General features: G+C 40.0%; 1 protein-coding gene across 2 annotated transcripts in view; it reads left to right on the forward strand.

The window, feature by feature from the left end:
* Nucleotides 1–15,257, forward strand: part of opcml (opioid binding protein/cell adhesion molecule-like) — a 274,800-nt gene that overhangs the window by 181,622 nt on the left and 77,921 nt on the right. For both annotated transcript variants that reach the window (XM_068600340.1, XM_068600339.1), the window contains one exon: nt 14,840–15,075. In XM_068600340.1, coding sequence (XP_068456441.1) covers nt 14,840–15,075 — 236 coding nt within the window. The remainder of the gene's footprint in view (nt 1–14,839; nt 15,076–15,257) is intronic.

Raw genomic sequence — 15,257 nt, forward strand, 5'->3', positions numbered from 1 at the left:
TCACAGACTACCATATGATCAGAGAGGTCTGGAGGGTTTGTATTGTGAGAGCAAGTCAGAGAGGATCAGTGAACAAGAAGCAGGAGTCCTTACAACATCCTGAAAGCTGAGATGTGAGACATGCCGCACTGTCTTTAGCTTTCTCATTCTTTAAATAGAACTTTGCCAACAGTCGCTGGCTGGCAACATTCATTTAACATCTATCATGTTGTTGTGGATGTCTGCCTCATAAAATGGAATGAGAAAGAACATTGAACTGTTTGTCTTGGTCATTGTAGAGATGAAAATGGTGATTCTTGGTAGTCGGTTGCTGAAATGTGTACTGCTCCTCCGCTAAGCCGCCAGCGAAGGTAGTACGTAAATCAACTAGTAGCTCTAGTTACTACAGCGTCGCTGTTTCCAGAATAAATGAGCTTTTCATAGCTAAGCTCTTTTATTGATCAAGTGGTGCAGTGTCATCCACAAGAGCTACATTTCAATGGGCTTTTCTATGCTTTCTGAAATAAAAGTAAGGAACTAAGTGATGTCATCTTCTTTGGCCGCAAATATACTCATCTTTATTTAATGTTTGATGGATTTGACCTTTTATTGGCCTTCAGCCCTCCTCTTCTTATAGTTCTATATTTCTTTGAATGTCTTTCAGCAACATTACTGAGTGTGCAGACTGATTAAGATGTCATCATGTCCGACATGCAGTAGGAAAGATACATATTGGAGACATACAGCAGCAGAGATTCCATTTGAGAAAAGCCACAGTGATGCGCGTCACTCTGTTTGTCTGTGAAATACTTTCTCTTCTAAATTTCCGTTATTGATGTAAAGTAAATACCTCAACATGACATCATAAAAAATAAAGGAAGGTCTGAAAACAATGAGGTGGCTCGGTATGTTGAATTTCAACAGTCGCGATATAAATAAACATGCTGTCTCTGAATCTATTGCATGTTAATAAACAATAGCTCAAGGGAACTGTGTCATATCTTTCTGACTCATTTCATCTTCATGCAGTAGTTATAGTTTATGCATGTGCTGTCAGTGGAAGGGAGAAATCCATGACAGGACTTGGGTAGCAACAGCTTGTGGTTTCCTATATGAGGGACGGCATCATTAGGCATCTCCGACCTTTCCCATCTTTTCTATAAGGTCAATAAAAAAAGTCTAGTACCATATTGACGCGATTAGTTACAGCTAACGTTGTTTTTGATATCTAACTAGCGAACAATCAAAACTTAGTATGCTGAGTTGGTAAATATTATGGTAACTATCCATTTAATTCTAAAAAAAAGTCCTTCAGAACTAAATGCATGAGTGATGTACAGTGCAACGTGTTGTTACTACCAACTCCTCAAATACAGATGTATCCCTGTCCGTCTGATACTGACGCACAGCGGCACCTTAAGGCTCTGTATCCAAAGACCTGCATTTTCAATTAACTCCAATATATACACATTCACTGTTTACGACTTAGACAAACTGAGAGTATACAGGGTGACAAAGTCTACATGCGAGTGCGAGTGGGAGGGAAGGATGGACGGATGGATGGATGGGTCAAACACACAACGTTCAACATTGATTTATTTTACCTTTGCTCTGTGATGACACTTAACTGACATATGGAACCAACAGTTACATATTTCAAACAAGAAACCAAGTGATGCTAAAGCTGTGAAAAGTTTATTTTGAAAAGACAATGCATGAGCGCCCATGGACTCGCCAAGAGCTTCACAGTAAGACGAGTAGCGTCACTGAGAAGGAACGTGTTCTCTAGTGACACATGCAGAAGTATTTATTTCCATCCAGTTCATCCAAAGGCACATGGCATCTGGTTGTTGTGTCTGTTTTGTTCACATCCATGTTGCATAATTTATTTGTTTGGCAGTGAGAAGAGCTGTTTTCCCTCCAGTGAAGCACTGGCCTGTTTTGGCTCAATGTTAACACGCTATTAATGCAAATTATCAAAATTGTATGATTTGATGAATGCGGTGTAAATGCTGCTCACCACCTCTTGTTCAGATGATCACATTAGCCTCCTTCTTGTTCCTGTTCATTTCTGCACCGGCTGATGTTACGGAGTCATTCAATTCCCACTTCAATTCATGCCGCTCCACGTTCTGAGTGACTTGCTCATGAATTGACTTGAATTGTGTTCGAGGCTGGACAAGCAGTGATAGAAGGTCCTTGTTAGTTTAAGACCGTGAGTGTCTCTGACATTTGCCTGCATTTAGTATGTGTTAAATGTGTTTCCAACCATTTAAGTTCTCTTGTCTTTCTGTTTTTCATTGCTTCAAGCTGTTTTTTTTTTAGAAGAAATGACTCTAATGGTGTAATGATTGCTCGCACTGGCCATTATCAAACTGCCACTATGCACTTAAAGCTGTCTGTGCTTACACCCACCGTTGTGACGATGAAGAATCCTTGACATGAGCTGGAGGCTGCCCACCAGTTATCCGTTTCTCATGATTCATTGTGACAGGGCAGTCGTATCTATGTGCTGTATATCAGCACAGTGCCTATGACCTTGAATCTGTGACTACTGCATGAATAATTATGAATAATATATGGTAATAATTTGTTGTATTGTTGAATGCTTTAGTGCTCATGGAGCATTAGCACTTTAATTGTTTCTGCCATATGGAGCCGTCCTGGTGGTTCTGGTGAGCAGTTTAATCAGATAAAGTTTTCCAGGAAGGGGAAGGAAGATCAACAAGGTCAACTATGATCGATGCAAATATGCACAACATGACAGTGGTATAGCGGTTCACTTGTTAACTAATGTACAGTGTGATGCAGTGTGCTGCAGCCCACGGTGGGACAGAGGCCGGTTTAGTCTTAGATTAAGGAAAGTCTTTGTGGGACGGACGCTTAAAGGAAAAGCTTATTGCTTTGCTCATGTCTTATCAATTCAGAGCACACAAGTGGAGGAAATATAAAAAAAAACTTGCTTGAAAGAATTGTTGCTAATAATTACAACTTTTGAGAAGAATAATACTTAAATATTACATATGTGTCAATTACTCAGACAACTTCTTTTAGTTATCTTATTAGATTAAAAAAAAACAAAAAAAACCCAATGCTTTTGTTTTTTCCCTTTGTTTTGCTTTTAGCGAACCGAAACTTACGGTTCACGAATTTTGCACTTAATTAATTACTAACAATATTTAACTTAACTTAATGATACTGTTAACACATAGTGCTATTTCATAGTAGAGAAAAAAAAGCGATGACATGCATAATTAAAAAGAGAAAATACGTCCTGGAAATTTTTATTTTTGGAAGTTTTTTTTTGTTTTTTCCTGTGTTCTGTCATCAACTAATAAACCAGTAACATACATACTGTTATATGAACCTCTTAACGGTATCACAAGTGTTTTCTGTATATTATACCTTTTGAAATGATTGTGGTTGAGGAGATATTCTGTATTTATTATTGGTATGCAAACCATTCACAATTTAAAAAAAATGGCTGGTCCTCAAGTGGCACTGAGCGAGTTTTGTGGATAGCCACCTTAGAATTTGTCCTTTAAATATACATACGGACCGGATACTCGTCATGGAGCCGACTGCCATGTTTTTACAGTAGCCCAGGACAGTCAAACCAGATCTCGGCTTGAGAGAGGGCCAATCACATTTTAGCGTTGGCCACTCATTCTCCATTTATGCACATTACTAACTTTGCGCCGTTTCCGGAGTCTTTGTGATTTCTCAGCACACACGTTTACATGGGTCGTGGTTTCTTGACCCTGGTCCTGCCTGACACCTCCTGCTATTGTCATTGTTATTGCTAGTTGCATTGCTGTTAGTATTGCCAATACCATTGCAAAGTGCAAACGTTTCAGTAGGTTGAAATCTGCAACCTCACCGCTAGATGCCCCCACATCCTACACACTGGACATCGAAAGAGTCTGGAGGGAGTATTTTGAGAATAACATCGTATCAAAGACTGAACAAAAACAATGTGTAATGTTAAAGAGGCTGATCATGGTGATGAACCTCCGGAGAATAATCACCTAAATCCACAGCTTATCTCAGCTTTACGGAGCTTCATAGTGAATTTCAGCTCATCGATTAGCTGTCCGACTGCAACTTAGTTGTTGTGTTTCAGTCTCAGCGCTCAGACCGTCGTTCTCTGACACAGCAGGAAGCTGCTTCTACAAACAAAGCTTTCTCAGCCCACGAAACACGACCTGTTCAGCACCAAACAGCCGTCAGTTGCCATTGTGACGAAGTAACATCCTTATATTGCATGGTCAAGTTCAAAGAAAAGAATATATATATATATATATATATATATATATATATATATATATATATATATATATATATATATATATATATTAACCTCTCATTGTGCACATTTCTGCCTGACTCGCACAATAAGTGTTTTCAGATGACAGAACCAGCAGGTGACCCTCCATACATCACTCAAACAAAGTGGCTGCAGCATTGTTTCAAACTGGATTTGGAGTTGCCATAAGTTGTGGCATATGCTAATCTTTCTCTTGAGCTCCTTGGCGGCTTTTCCAATCTTGTTGACTTCTCTCAAAGAGTTTATTGTTCCATTAAGCATGCCAATTCATGAGTAAACAAGAAGGAAGTAAAACAGGGGCTGGGGTGCAGTGGCCACCACTGTCACCTCAGTACTTTAGTAACCCTACTGTTTCTAAAAAGTGTGAATAACTTTATTTCTCGTTACTGTAAAAGTCGGGTTACAAGCCTTCAGTAGGTCTCCCCGCTAGGTGTCCACTGTAGCCGCTAGTGCTGCTGCTAGCTCTTCGCTAGCACTGGGGCAGTAGCAGCAGCAGCAGCACGGAGCTAGCTGCAGCGCGAGCTTGCTACAGCGGGGACACCCACCGAAGGTAGGAACGGCTTGTAACCCAACTTTTACGGTAATATAAATACATGAACAGACTGGAGTTCTATTTGATCCTTCAAAGCTATTTCATGCCATGTTCCGTTTTATAGAGGTTATACATTGATTCCTAAGGCTGGGCAATATATCAATATTATATGGATATGAGAGGAGATATCAGCTTAGATTTTGGATCGTAGTATGGCATTAATGTTGTCTGTTCCTGGTTTCAAAGTCTGCTTTGTGATGTTCTTTTCTGAACTGACAAGAATGTTGGAGCTGTTTTATAATACGCCCACTTAGCCAATATATCAACATAAATTATGATTATCAAAAATCTCATTGAAAATATTTTGTGAAGCACCAATGGTCAAACCTACCATATTGCAATATCAATGAAGAAGTATTTGTTCCAAAACATTTTAAAATGTTATTTCCCCCAGATTGTCCAACCCTAATTCCTGGCACAAATCTGGACCAGCTGGTATGATCATTTAAGAGCAAATTTATACTACTCAGTTGTAAGCCTGCTTTTTGGATGCAACTCCTCAGTTGAGTTCTGTGCGAGAAATCTAATAATTTTACAGCCAATATAATTGTTAATGTACAATAACTGACATAAGTTTCACATTTGACATAACTTGTTAATCAACCTAAATGAGAAGCAGTCTAACAAATACAATACAATTTTATTCCAAATAGTGTTGTGCTGCTTTTAAGTCTGTACACGAATAGTTTGAAGTTCTGAAGCTTCATTTATAATGTTGACATTCCCATTATTATTAATTACTTACAGAATCATTTTGTGCTATAGTCTTATCTTCTCTTACCCTCCAGCCCCCTCAAACACACTCAGCGAGCGCTGTGGCTCTGTTATTATCTCAGGCAGTCCGCAGTCCAAATGTCAAACATATTGAAAAAAGACAGATATAATCATCCCCAAAGATTCACAAAAACAAGTTATTCAACGACATATTCTGCTTTAATCCATATGTGTTGGTGTTTAGGCTCTAAAACAACATTTCAACTGTGGTGCAAAAATGAAATATGACAAAGAACAAGCTGCATTCCAAAATCTCAATAGAAGCTTTGAATGTAATAAAAAAAAGACAGTTGCCACTAATCCATTTGTTTGTTTCCTATTTATAGATCCGGGCAGTGTATGAACACCAGCTCTTTTTATTCAGTGCACACACATAAAAGTCAGCTATAGCGGATTGTGTAGATATGTTTGCTGAATTGGACAAAGAAGTGTATCTGCTTATAATCACGACGGAGGCAAAACCATTTGCTATATATATATATAATATTAGGTCATACAATATTAGGATTTATATCATACTATTCATTTATTTGTTTAGCATTGTTTCCCAGTGCACACTTTGGGGCTCTTGATAATCTCATCTGCCGGTAAACTACGTGTGATACCAGCACAAACTCGTATTTACATGGATATGAAACACCGCTGGTGTAGTTTTCATTGAGTGTGTCTTCATGGAAAAACGTTGCTGGAGGACATATTCTGCAGCAGACCTGCCACAGACGAGGTCCTGAGTACTTTGTCAGGTTGTTTATGTCAGTCAGTCAGTCTGTGGACAGATCTTATTCCGAATGGAGCGTCACACCCGCGCAAGATGCCGGCGTGAAACTTTAACGGAATATATTTGTAATCAAAGTGAAGTTGAATGTAATCCAATCAACGGAGTGAAGGGGCCATTGGATCCCGACACAAGAAGGTCTCAAGTTAAAATAGTATTTAGCCTATTTCTTTTAAATAACTTCAATAAAAACATCCTACAGGTCAATAGTGGTTCAGTAACATATTCTGTACTTAAAATGTCTGTCACACTTGTGCGTCCTGTGGGGAGTGTTTCTCCACTATTTCAGATTCATGTGTGGACTTTGATGGAGAGCTGTGATAAAACTGGATTCCCATACGGCGGTCTCCTCTGACCCTGCAGTAGCAGTAGGAAATGACAGTATGAGTAATGCTATTCATCCAGTGTGGTCCATTGGATTGAAGGCTGGGCATTGTGTGGTGAGAAAACAATAATATGTCTTTAATACGAATCCTTTGTCACCCACTCTGTCTCGGGGACTCTGCAGGGCGAGAGCTCGCGGCGTCGTGACCTTCTCTTCTTTATTTCAAGACACATTTTCAAAACTGCTTCGCAGAGAATACTAAAGACATGCAAATCCGGGACTGGGCTCAGATTTGTGGTAAAAGGACATTTTTACAGGTGCTGACATTTCGGGCAGTGTTGCGTGACGATCACTATGGCGCACATTCACTTAGAGTTTGGCAGCTGTCGGCTTTTTGATTGCTGTTCAGCATAATTTTGAACACTGCAGAGTGAAATGTTCTATTAAATCTTCATATCTTACCAACAAATAACACTTCACGAGACAATCTCACTTTCTCTACTTTTTAGGTTTGCAGGGGCCATGAGTCCCAAGTTTCATAGCAGCCATATTGAGTATTTTTATCCATTTCTCATGCAGGGAGTCTGTGTTAAACTATACTTGTAGGCCCAGGAGGGAGGGAGCTGACTCACATATGTATCTATTTTCAATGTCTTTTTTAGAATGGTCCTCATAGCAGTATTGGGCATATATTGTAGAAATGTATTATTTCATCATTTATTGAATGCTGCTGAGAAAGCAGCTGCTTCCTGTTCCTTCTAGTTACTGTTTTTGTGTCTGGCACCTGAAATATTAATGTGGTTTTCCGCGTATCACATAATAAAAGAATATTCTTGGTTTGGAAAATAAAAGGACAGTGTCTGCAATGTGATTGTCATCGTGGGATTTTGTCGTACGTCAATAGCTCATAGTTGATACATCCCTGTGAAGAGAAAGCGTTGAAAGTTTAGCTGGGAAAGTCAACTTTTCTTAACATCGCCACATCATGTGAGTGTGTTCCATTATGTTTTGTGTCATTTGTGTTTGACTTTCCAGTAGTCATTTTCAATTCCCGAGTTGTACTGGTCGAGATACAAACCATCAATCTGACACCAGTCGCCGCTCCTTTTACAAAACAAGATTTTAAACCCACCTGCCAACGCTTCTACTTGTTTTCTGTAGAGAGCAAACACATTTGAGTGAATGCGTTTGGACTCTTTAACAACCCTCATATTGTGTCAGTGTGCAACCGAATACGATTACATTTACCCAACAATTACAGTTTTTAGGTCAGAGGGAAACAAGAGGACGGGACCGAATGACAATGCATAAGTATTGGTATAATAAAAGATCTTTGGCATACGTGTAGAGACTTGTGTATGTCTTGTGTAACTTTGCTCAATACAGTGAATCCACGAGATAGAGATCAGCTGGTGACATAGTTTTTTAGATGGAAATGTGAGCATCTGACATACAATATTTAGATGTTGATGTAGTGTGAGAGTCGAAAAGCTGAAAGAGAACCCCTCGAGGATACAATGCATACAGAAAACAAAGAGACATTTTAAATGGCCCATGTGGCCTTGTCAGCATGTCAATTTAAATAGACAAGAAACTAATGTGCATTGTCCAAAAATGATCCATCAACTTAATCATCATAATTAATAAAGTAATAAATCAAACAAAATAACCCTAGCCTACTGATTTTTTTCAAAACCGTCCACAAGTTCTCATTCAAGAACCTCTCGAAATAAATGTGGGCTCTGTATTTTTGGCTTGTGAAGCCTTCGGTTTAATAAAAGCACTAAACTTATATTAGTCTCAGACAATTGTGTAACCACGGGAAGTTCTGTCCTCTTGACAAATCATCGAGGGCTCTTTGAGGGCTTGAGGGCTCTCGCAGAGATGCTGAGCCTTTTATTAACCCTTTCTGTAAGTCTGTATTTCTGCAGACTTTGCTCAAGGGAATTAGCCAGAATTCATAGCAATGTGACGTTAAACACGCGGTTACCAGCAGAAGCATGGGGATGTAAATCTATTTAAAATGACCTCACTAAGAAAGGCTAAGAAACAGCCTACCACATGGTCATGAAAACTTATTTTATTGTTCATACAAAAAGATGTGATCAGTGTAGCTCTGATACAGCATTTGCTGATATGCGTTGTATTACTGCATTAATATCCGTTAGCCGGACATGTTAGCTAGTTAGCTTGATGGGCTGTTAAGATATCATGACAATTGGGCCTCTTTCCAGAAGCTGCTTTAAAATGAGTATGGATAAAGAAATAATCTAATCCTGGTAGATGGGATGTTGTCATTGTTGGACTGACATGGTGTTGCAGCTGTGGATGTACTACATATGAATACCTGGTAATTGCGTGGTCAATGTTGTCGTGTTCTTGATTCTAAATATCTTCATATTGTGGACTCTGCAACCCCTTCTCTTGCGCCGTTATATTCCCTTCTCTTACGCCGTTATATCATTACTTTAACATTCTCATAGAGGGCCGACAGAGAAGATAAACCAATAAATAACAATCAATGAAAACGCAGGAATGGTCCTTTCATCAACGTTCTCTTGCCACACTGATGCAGTTGAGCACGAAAGAGAGTAATGACAATTTTTTTTTTTTTAAACACAACTTGAAGTCTCATCAACAGACAGCGAGCACAAACCGCTTTGGCCTGAAGTGCAATTGAGAAAAGTGTGCTGACTGTCAGCTGAGTGTTACAGCAGGACACTTTGTGACAGTTCACCCATTGTTGGCCTCACTCTAAAGCTTTGGAGCTCACAAGTGCAGCCAATTTGAAAGCTGTCTGCTGCTGTCTGATGTTAGGGGTTGAGACCCGATGCGCCATCTTGTCATCAAGGTGTCTGCGTTGGGTAAAGCACTGTCACACCTGTGAAAACATACCTCACATGGAGCTGATGCTTTTCTTAAAACAACTATATATATATATATATATATATATATATATATATATATATATATATATATATATATATAGCCCCAGTGGATTATGATAATCAGGAGGATAAAGGCATGGAGTACACATTCCATCTCTTCCTTCTCTGGGATGGATGTCTCCCTGTAGAACAGTGCTGCTCATGCAGCTTAGCAGGGCTTTTTGGATGTGACATTGTCCGTGTTTGTTTTATCCACACAGTTAAACAAACAACTAAGCAGCCCCAGGAGGTGAGGTGTTTTAGGACACCATATGTGTATGTTTAAAGGGCACTTTACCAAAGCACATAAACAGTATATCCATCATGATTGACTGAGGTCTGGAGATGCCTGCCATAGAAGCTTTGCCTCCCCCCCGTGCACCGAGCTCCATGTTGCTTTCCTTGTTGTGCACAATGTCGCTGTGTTTTTCTACCACAGGCGTCCACAAACTGCTTGTGCCTCTGCACGGAAGACAAACAGTAGCACAACCATACGGCAATCTTTGGGAATATTATAGTGCAGGATTTTGCTTGTGAGCATCAAAAACAAGCTCCATTGTTTCGGTCGCCTGACATCCCCAAGCTTTGGCAAACCCCACTAAAGCTTTCTGGTTGAAGAGATACGCCGCTGGGTATTTCGGGTAATGTGCCATGAGAAGACGGTAGACACACACTAGAAGAAGGTCAGAGGGGTTGAATCCCAGGACCAGCTGGTAAAGACAGTTTTCCACAGAAGGGATGAAAACAGGGTTCTTGATGCTTTTCTTTTCATAGCAGCTTCGGACAAGGTGCTCTTGTGTGCTTAACCTCCGGTAGCTCAGGCAACGAGCAGGAGGGCTGAACCCAACATTATGAATATGAAGCAGGACGATGGCCAACACACCACGGACTCTCAACACAACTCCCTCCCCGTCTTCACAGACAACTACTCCACTAGAGGAAGTCTCATAAAATGAACACAGAAAGCATCCTCCTGTTGAACCCTCACCTGCAGCCACTTGGCATGCATTCAGCTGAATCTACAGCAGCACCAGAACCTGTCAGCAGACACCAGGAGGGGAAGATAACCTTTTATATTTATATTGTATCACCTAATATATTTATATACGAAGCCAATCCTTAGTGAGAGCTTTTTTTCAGTGTGTGCAGGGCTTTTCAAGTATGTTGTGCTAACTTCATATTTGTTATCTCTGTTTTGCCAGGATTTGCTATTTCTCTCCAAAAATGAATAAACCCGGTGAAAAATTGGTTCCTGTAGATAGTCATAAATAATATAGTAATATCCTATACTAAGTCATAAATTTGGTTTTAACAATGGGACTTCTTTTTGTTGAGGACTACTCAAGTACTTGCCCTCAATCTCTTATGTGTCATTTCCACTGACTTGCACGCACACACACACACACACAAACACACACACACACACACACACACACACATACACACAGACACAGATTAACACATACACACACAGACACACTTACACACAGACACACACACACACAAAGAGATTATCTTGTTTCATTTTTTCTTTATTTACTATACTCCTTACATATTTATTATAATTAGTATTCTCCCATATAACGTGCCCTTAAGGGGACTTCTATCAAATGAATTTATAATGGATTTTATATTTTTATTTTTTGACATTCATATTTAACATTTACATGAAGTAGATGTATTTGACATAGATTTCTATAGTATATATATATATATATTTTTTTTAAAATACCAGTAAATAATACGCACATCAATTTAGCTGTAAGCAAAGTAATAAAAGCAATTAAAAAAAAATACAAGAAAAATAGGACACTTTCAACAACTTTTTTTTCTAAATGAGGATTTATTTATTCGATTTAAAATGTGCATCATTTCCAGGCTGCAGTCAAAGGCTGACCTTTAGAGCTACTTACATCTTTGAGACCATTTACAGCAACAGAGGCTCAGTGGTGAACAGGGTCGTCCTTCAATGAGAGGACGGTGGTTCGATCCCCGGCTCCGCTAGCCCATGTCAATGTGTCCTTGGCTAAGAAGCTTTGCTGAATTGCTCCTACAGGTTGATCCTTTGGTGTATGAATGAGTCTCAATGGTTAGTCCTGACGGCAGGTGGAACCTTCCTTTTGAGTGCTTCGACAGACAGATGGAAAAGCGCAACACAAGTACAGTCTATTTACCGTTTGGTCTTCTTTGCGGTCAAAGGACCTTTTCACAGGTGCTGAAATGTCGTGCAGTGTTGCAGTGTCACTATGGCATCCAGTCACTTTGAGTTTGGCAGCTGTTGGCCTTTTGATTGCTGTTAAGCATCAAAGCATCAGCTTTAGTTTAGTTTCCATTCCTCAAGTTGACGGTGATAATCGGAGCCTTGATCTGTGGATGTATGAAGGAATGTCTGCTCTTCCATGTCTATTTCTTTATCTGAAACCAAAGATCTATTATTGTCATTCTACAATGCAGAATTGTACGATTACAAGTGGTTGTAGCCCCCATTATGGCACGCTACACGAACAGAACATGTATGCGTCTACATCCTGTAAAGAGTGAGGGACTCAAGCACACTCAAACCAATAAAGTTTGAGTGTCAAAAAGGCGTTGAAATCACCAGCGTTCTAAGGAAGGTTTCGTAATCATCAAAATGTGCGAATGCTATCCGAGAGACAGCCTGATGTTTTAAAATTGCACAGTGAAGCCACACCATGATAAGTTTCTAAATAACGTAAAGGGGAATGTGTTAATTACCTGAACATGTCCCATGTTATTATGTGTGTTCTCTTTATCTTGGTGGTGTCTAGTTCTTAACATTTCCAGTTTCGTGACCCGTAGCGTTCTTTACTGCCACTCTGGTTGCTGAAAGAGTCTTCTTTCTTTCACAGACCCATTCCTCCAAGTCTCAGCCTCACACCATCATTGTCTGCATTCAGCACCACACACAGACGGCACACATTAGGTTTTGGCCAGGACGTCTTGTTTTGCTCTATTTGTTGTGAATGCTGTGTTGTTGTGTGTGTGTGTCTGTGTGTGTGTGACTGAGGTTAGTGTGTAGAGCTGCCTGCTTGACGTACATTACAAATGCTGTAATAAATAGACTCATCCATACAATGCTGACATTGTTTGCCTTAAATTCAGCTTCCCGCATCAGGGTTTTTAAAGACCAGTCCATTTTTTAAAAAAAAGAGTTGGCACAGAAAGCTGACTTTCCATTCTTTCACTGATGCATAACATGTTCTGCCAAATCCTGGTTTTATAGTATAAATACCCCAGTGCATTCTGAGCCGAGATTTGTTTTATCTAAATGTCACATTCTCCTGTTCTCATGCAGAAAAAAAGCGATTAGAATTTGTATTTGGACTGATACATGTAATGTTGATCTTACTGATTTTATCCGGCTGAATGAATCAAATCAGACGTTTTAATGTGGTAACTGAGCTGTACAGTCGCCATGCAGACATCTCATATGCCTCGCTTCAAAATGTGCAAATGATTATGTTTGTGGGATCATGACGGGTTGTAGTGCTATTTAGGTGGGCCTAAGTAACACAATTTATCAAAGAGGTGAATAAAAAGGACAAATTAAATGTTCACGGTTCCCCGGTAGGCGTCTTCTCTGATATCTATTTATTTGGTCTTTGACTAATGAAACACGGCCAATACTTTTCCTCTGGTCGATGGTCAGATGTCTGGTCCAAGCTCTAATTCTCCTGATGCGTTCACAGCCGCGTGTTGTCTTTACCGCCAATTTCTGATGAAACTGTGTAACTTTGCGTCGCAGAGCTTACTTGCTCCAACACAGTTGCATTTCTTTTTCCAAAGTTTGCTTCAAATTTGCTTGACAATTGAATGGAAACACTACCAAGGATCTACTCTTATTGCAAAGGCCTTCATATTCAATATTGTGTGACTGTATTCGCAGTGCTGTTTATTTGAATTCATTTGTTCTTGTGATAAAATGCAATAAAAACCCAAGCGCTTCGTTACATGGCCAGTAATCTCCGCCCCATAACTCCCCAAAGAAAGTTGCTGTTATTCATCCATTCTACAATTTCATGTCAGTGGTTGCATTTTAAAATAGTGTTAGAAATGCATGCGGCTGTGAGGGGACAGCCCCACGCTCACAACATCAAGTGCCTTGAGGGTACTACAACTAAATGCCTGTCCAAGGCCTTGGAACCGGATCGCAAACCTGACCCAATTGGCGCCGATCGCCTGATGCCCCGCTGCGATTTGACTTTGACAATTACTGTTGTTGTCCTTTGATTAGAACTGGCAAAGGTGAGTACGTCTATTATACAAGACAGTCGGAACTGTGTTCACGTAATGTGAAAACCTGAATTTGAGATCAAACACCTTAATGCCCTCAAGCCCCGGGATACGAATCGACACCGCTGATCAAACAAATATCCCAAAATGAACATGAAGTGGTTCTCCAGGACAAACGTGTAACTGTGCTCAGCTGGATTATCACCCACCTGTGTTCATAGCGCTTTATGCCAACTCGTATGTTAAAAGCACTGTTTGCTTATTCACCAGGTGTAAGGTGTACAGTGTGATGCGTTTGTGGCATGAACGTTGTGGGTCCTTTTGATGGAACATGAAGCACAGGAGCACGTCTGCAATGATGATTTGTGTTGTTTATTCGGTAACTTGTTCACCGTTTAATCTTTTTGGGATCAGAGATGGAAGGAAATGTCGGCGTGCACATTATGTGTCAGCTGGATCACAGTCTGATGCGCAGTGCTTGTACATGAACTTGCTCGTCATGAAAGAGAGCTCTCATGTCTGATGAGATCTAAAGGACGAGGCATGTGTCACAAACAAGTCAGTGATGCGAATATCTGATTATATCTTCTCAAAGCTCTCCACCCTACCATCATTGGGTTTTATTTTTTAATTGCTACATGACCCCCATGTTCTTCTTGAGTATTCCGTTGAAATTGAATATCTTGCTTCTAAAACTCACTTTTACATGTGCACTCCAAAAAAAAAAAAAAAACTTAAAAAAAATGAATATTTAAAATAAGGTTTGGCAATCTAACCATAATTTCCTGAACAAACTTGTATGATACTAATACTTACTCTTGACCTAAACCAAAGCATTGTGCTGGAAGACATCTCTGACGTGTTTTTGTGTCTTTCTTCCTCGCAGATGCAACGTGGACAGCAAAGTGTCTCGAGTGGCGTGGCTCAACCGCACCACCATCCTCTTCGCAGGAAGTGAGAAGTGGTCCCTGGACCCGCGCGTCGTCCTGATGGAAAACACAGCCGTCACAGAGTACAGCATCAAGATCCAAAATGTTGACGTCCACGACGAAGGGCCCTACGTCTGCTCCATCCTCACCAACAAGAAGCCAAAGTCCACCAAAGTGCATCTCATCGTTCAAGGTAAGATCCGGTCAGCATTAATAACCAGAGGTACCACACGGATCTGGATCAGGATGTGGAAGTGTTTTGTGGGGTTTTCCTTTCTTTATTGCACTGCTGGTATTCAGTTTACAGATGGCTAATTGTAAATGACTAATCTCAACGTGATTTTAAACATATTGCGATATACTGAGTATTGCAAT

The sequence above is a fragment of the Clinocottus analis genome, unplaced genomic scaffold (assembly GCF_023055335.1).
Source record: "Clinocottus analis isolate CAN_PGR_092001 unplaced genomic scaffold, fCliAna1.0.p SCAF_5, whole genome shotgun sequence".
In the NCBI taxonomy this organism is placed as follows: domain Eukaryota; kingdom Metazoa; phylum Chordata; class Actinopteri; order Perciformes; family Cottidae; genus Clinocottus; species Clinocottus analis.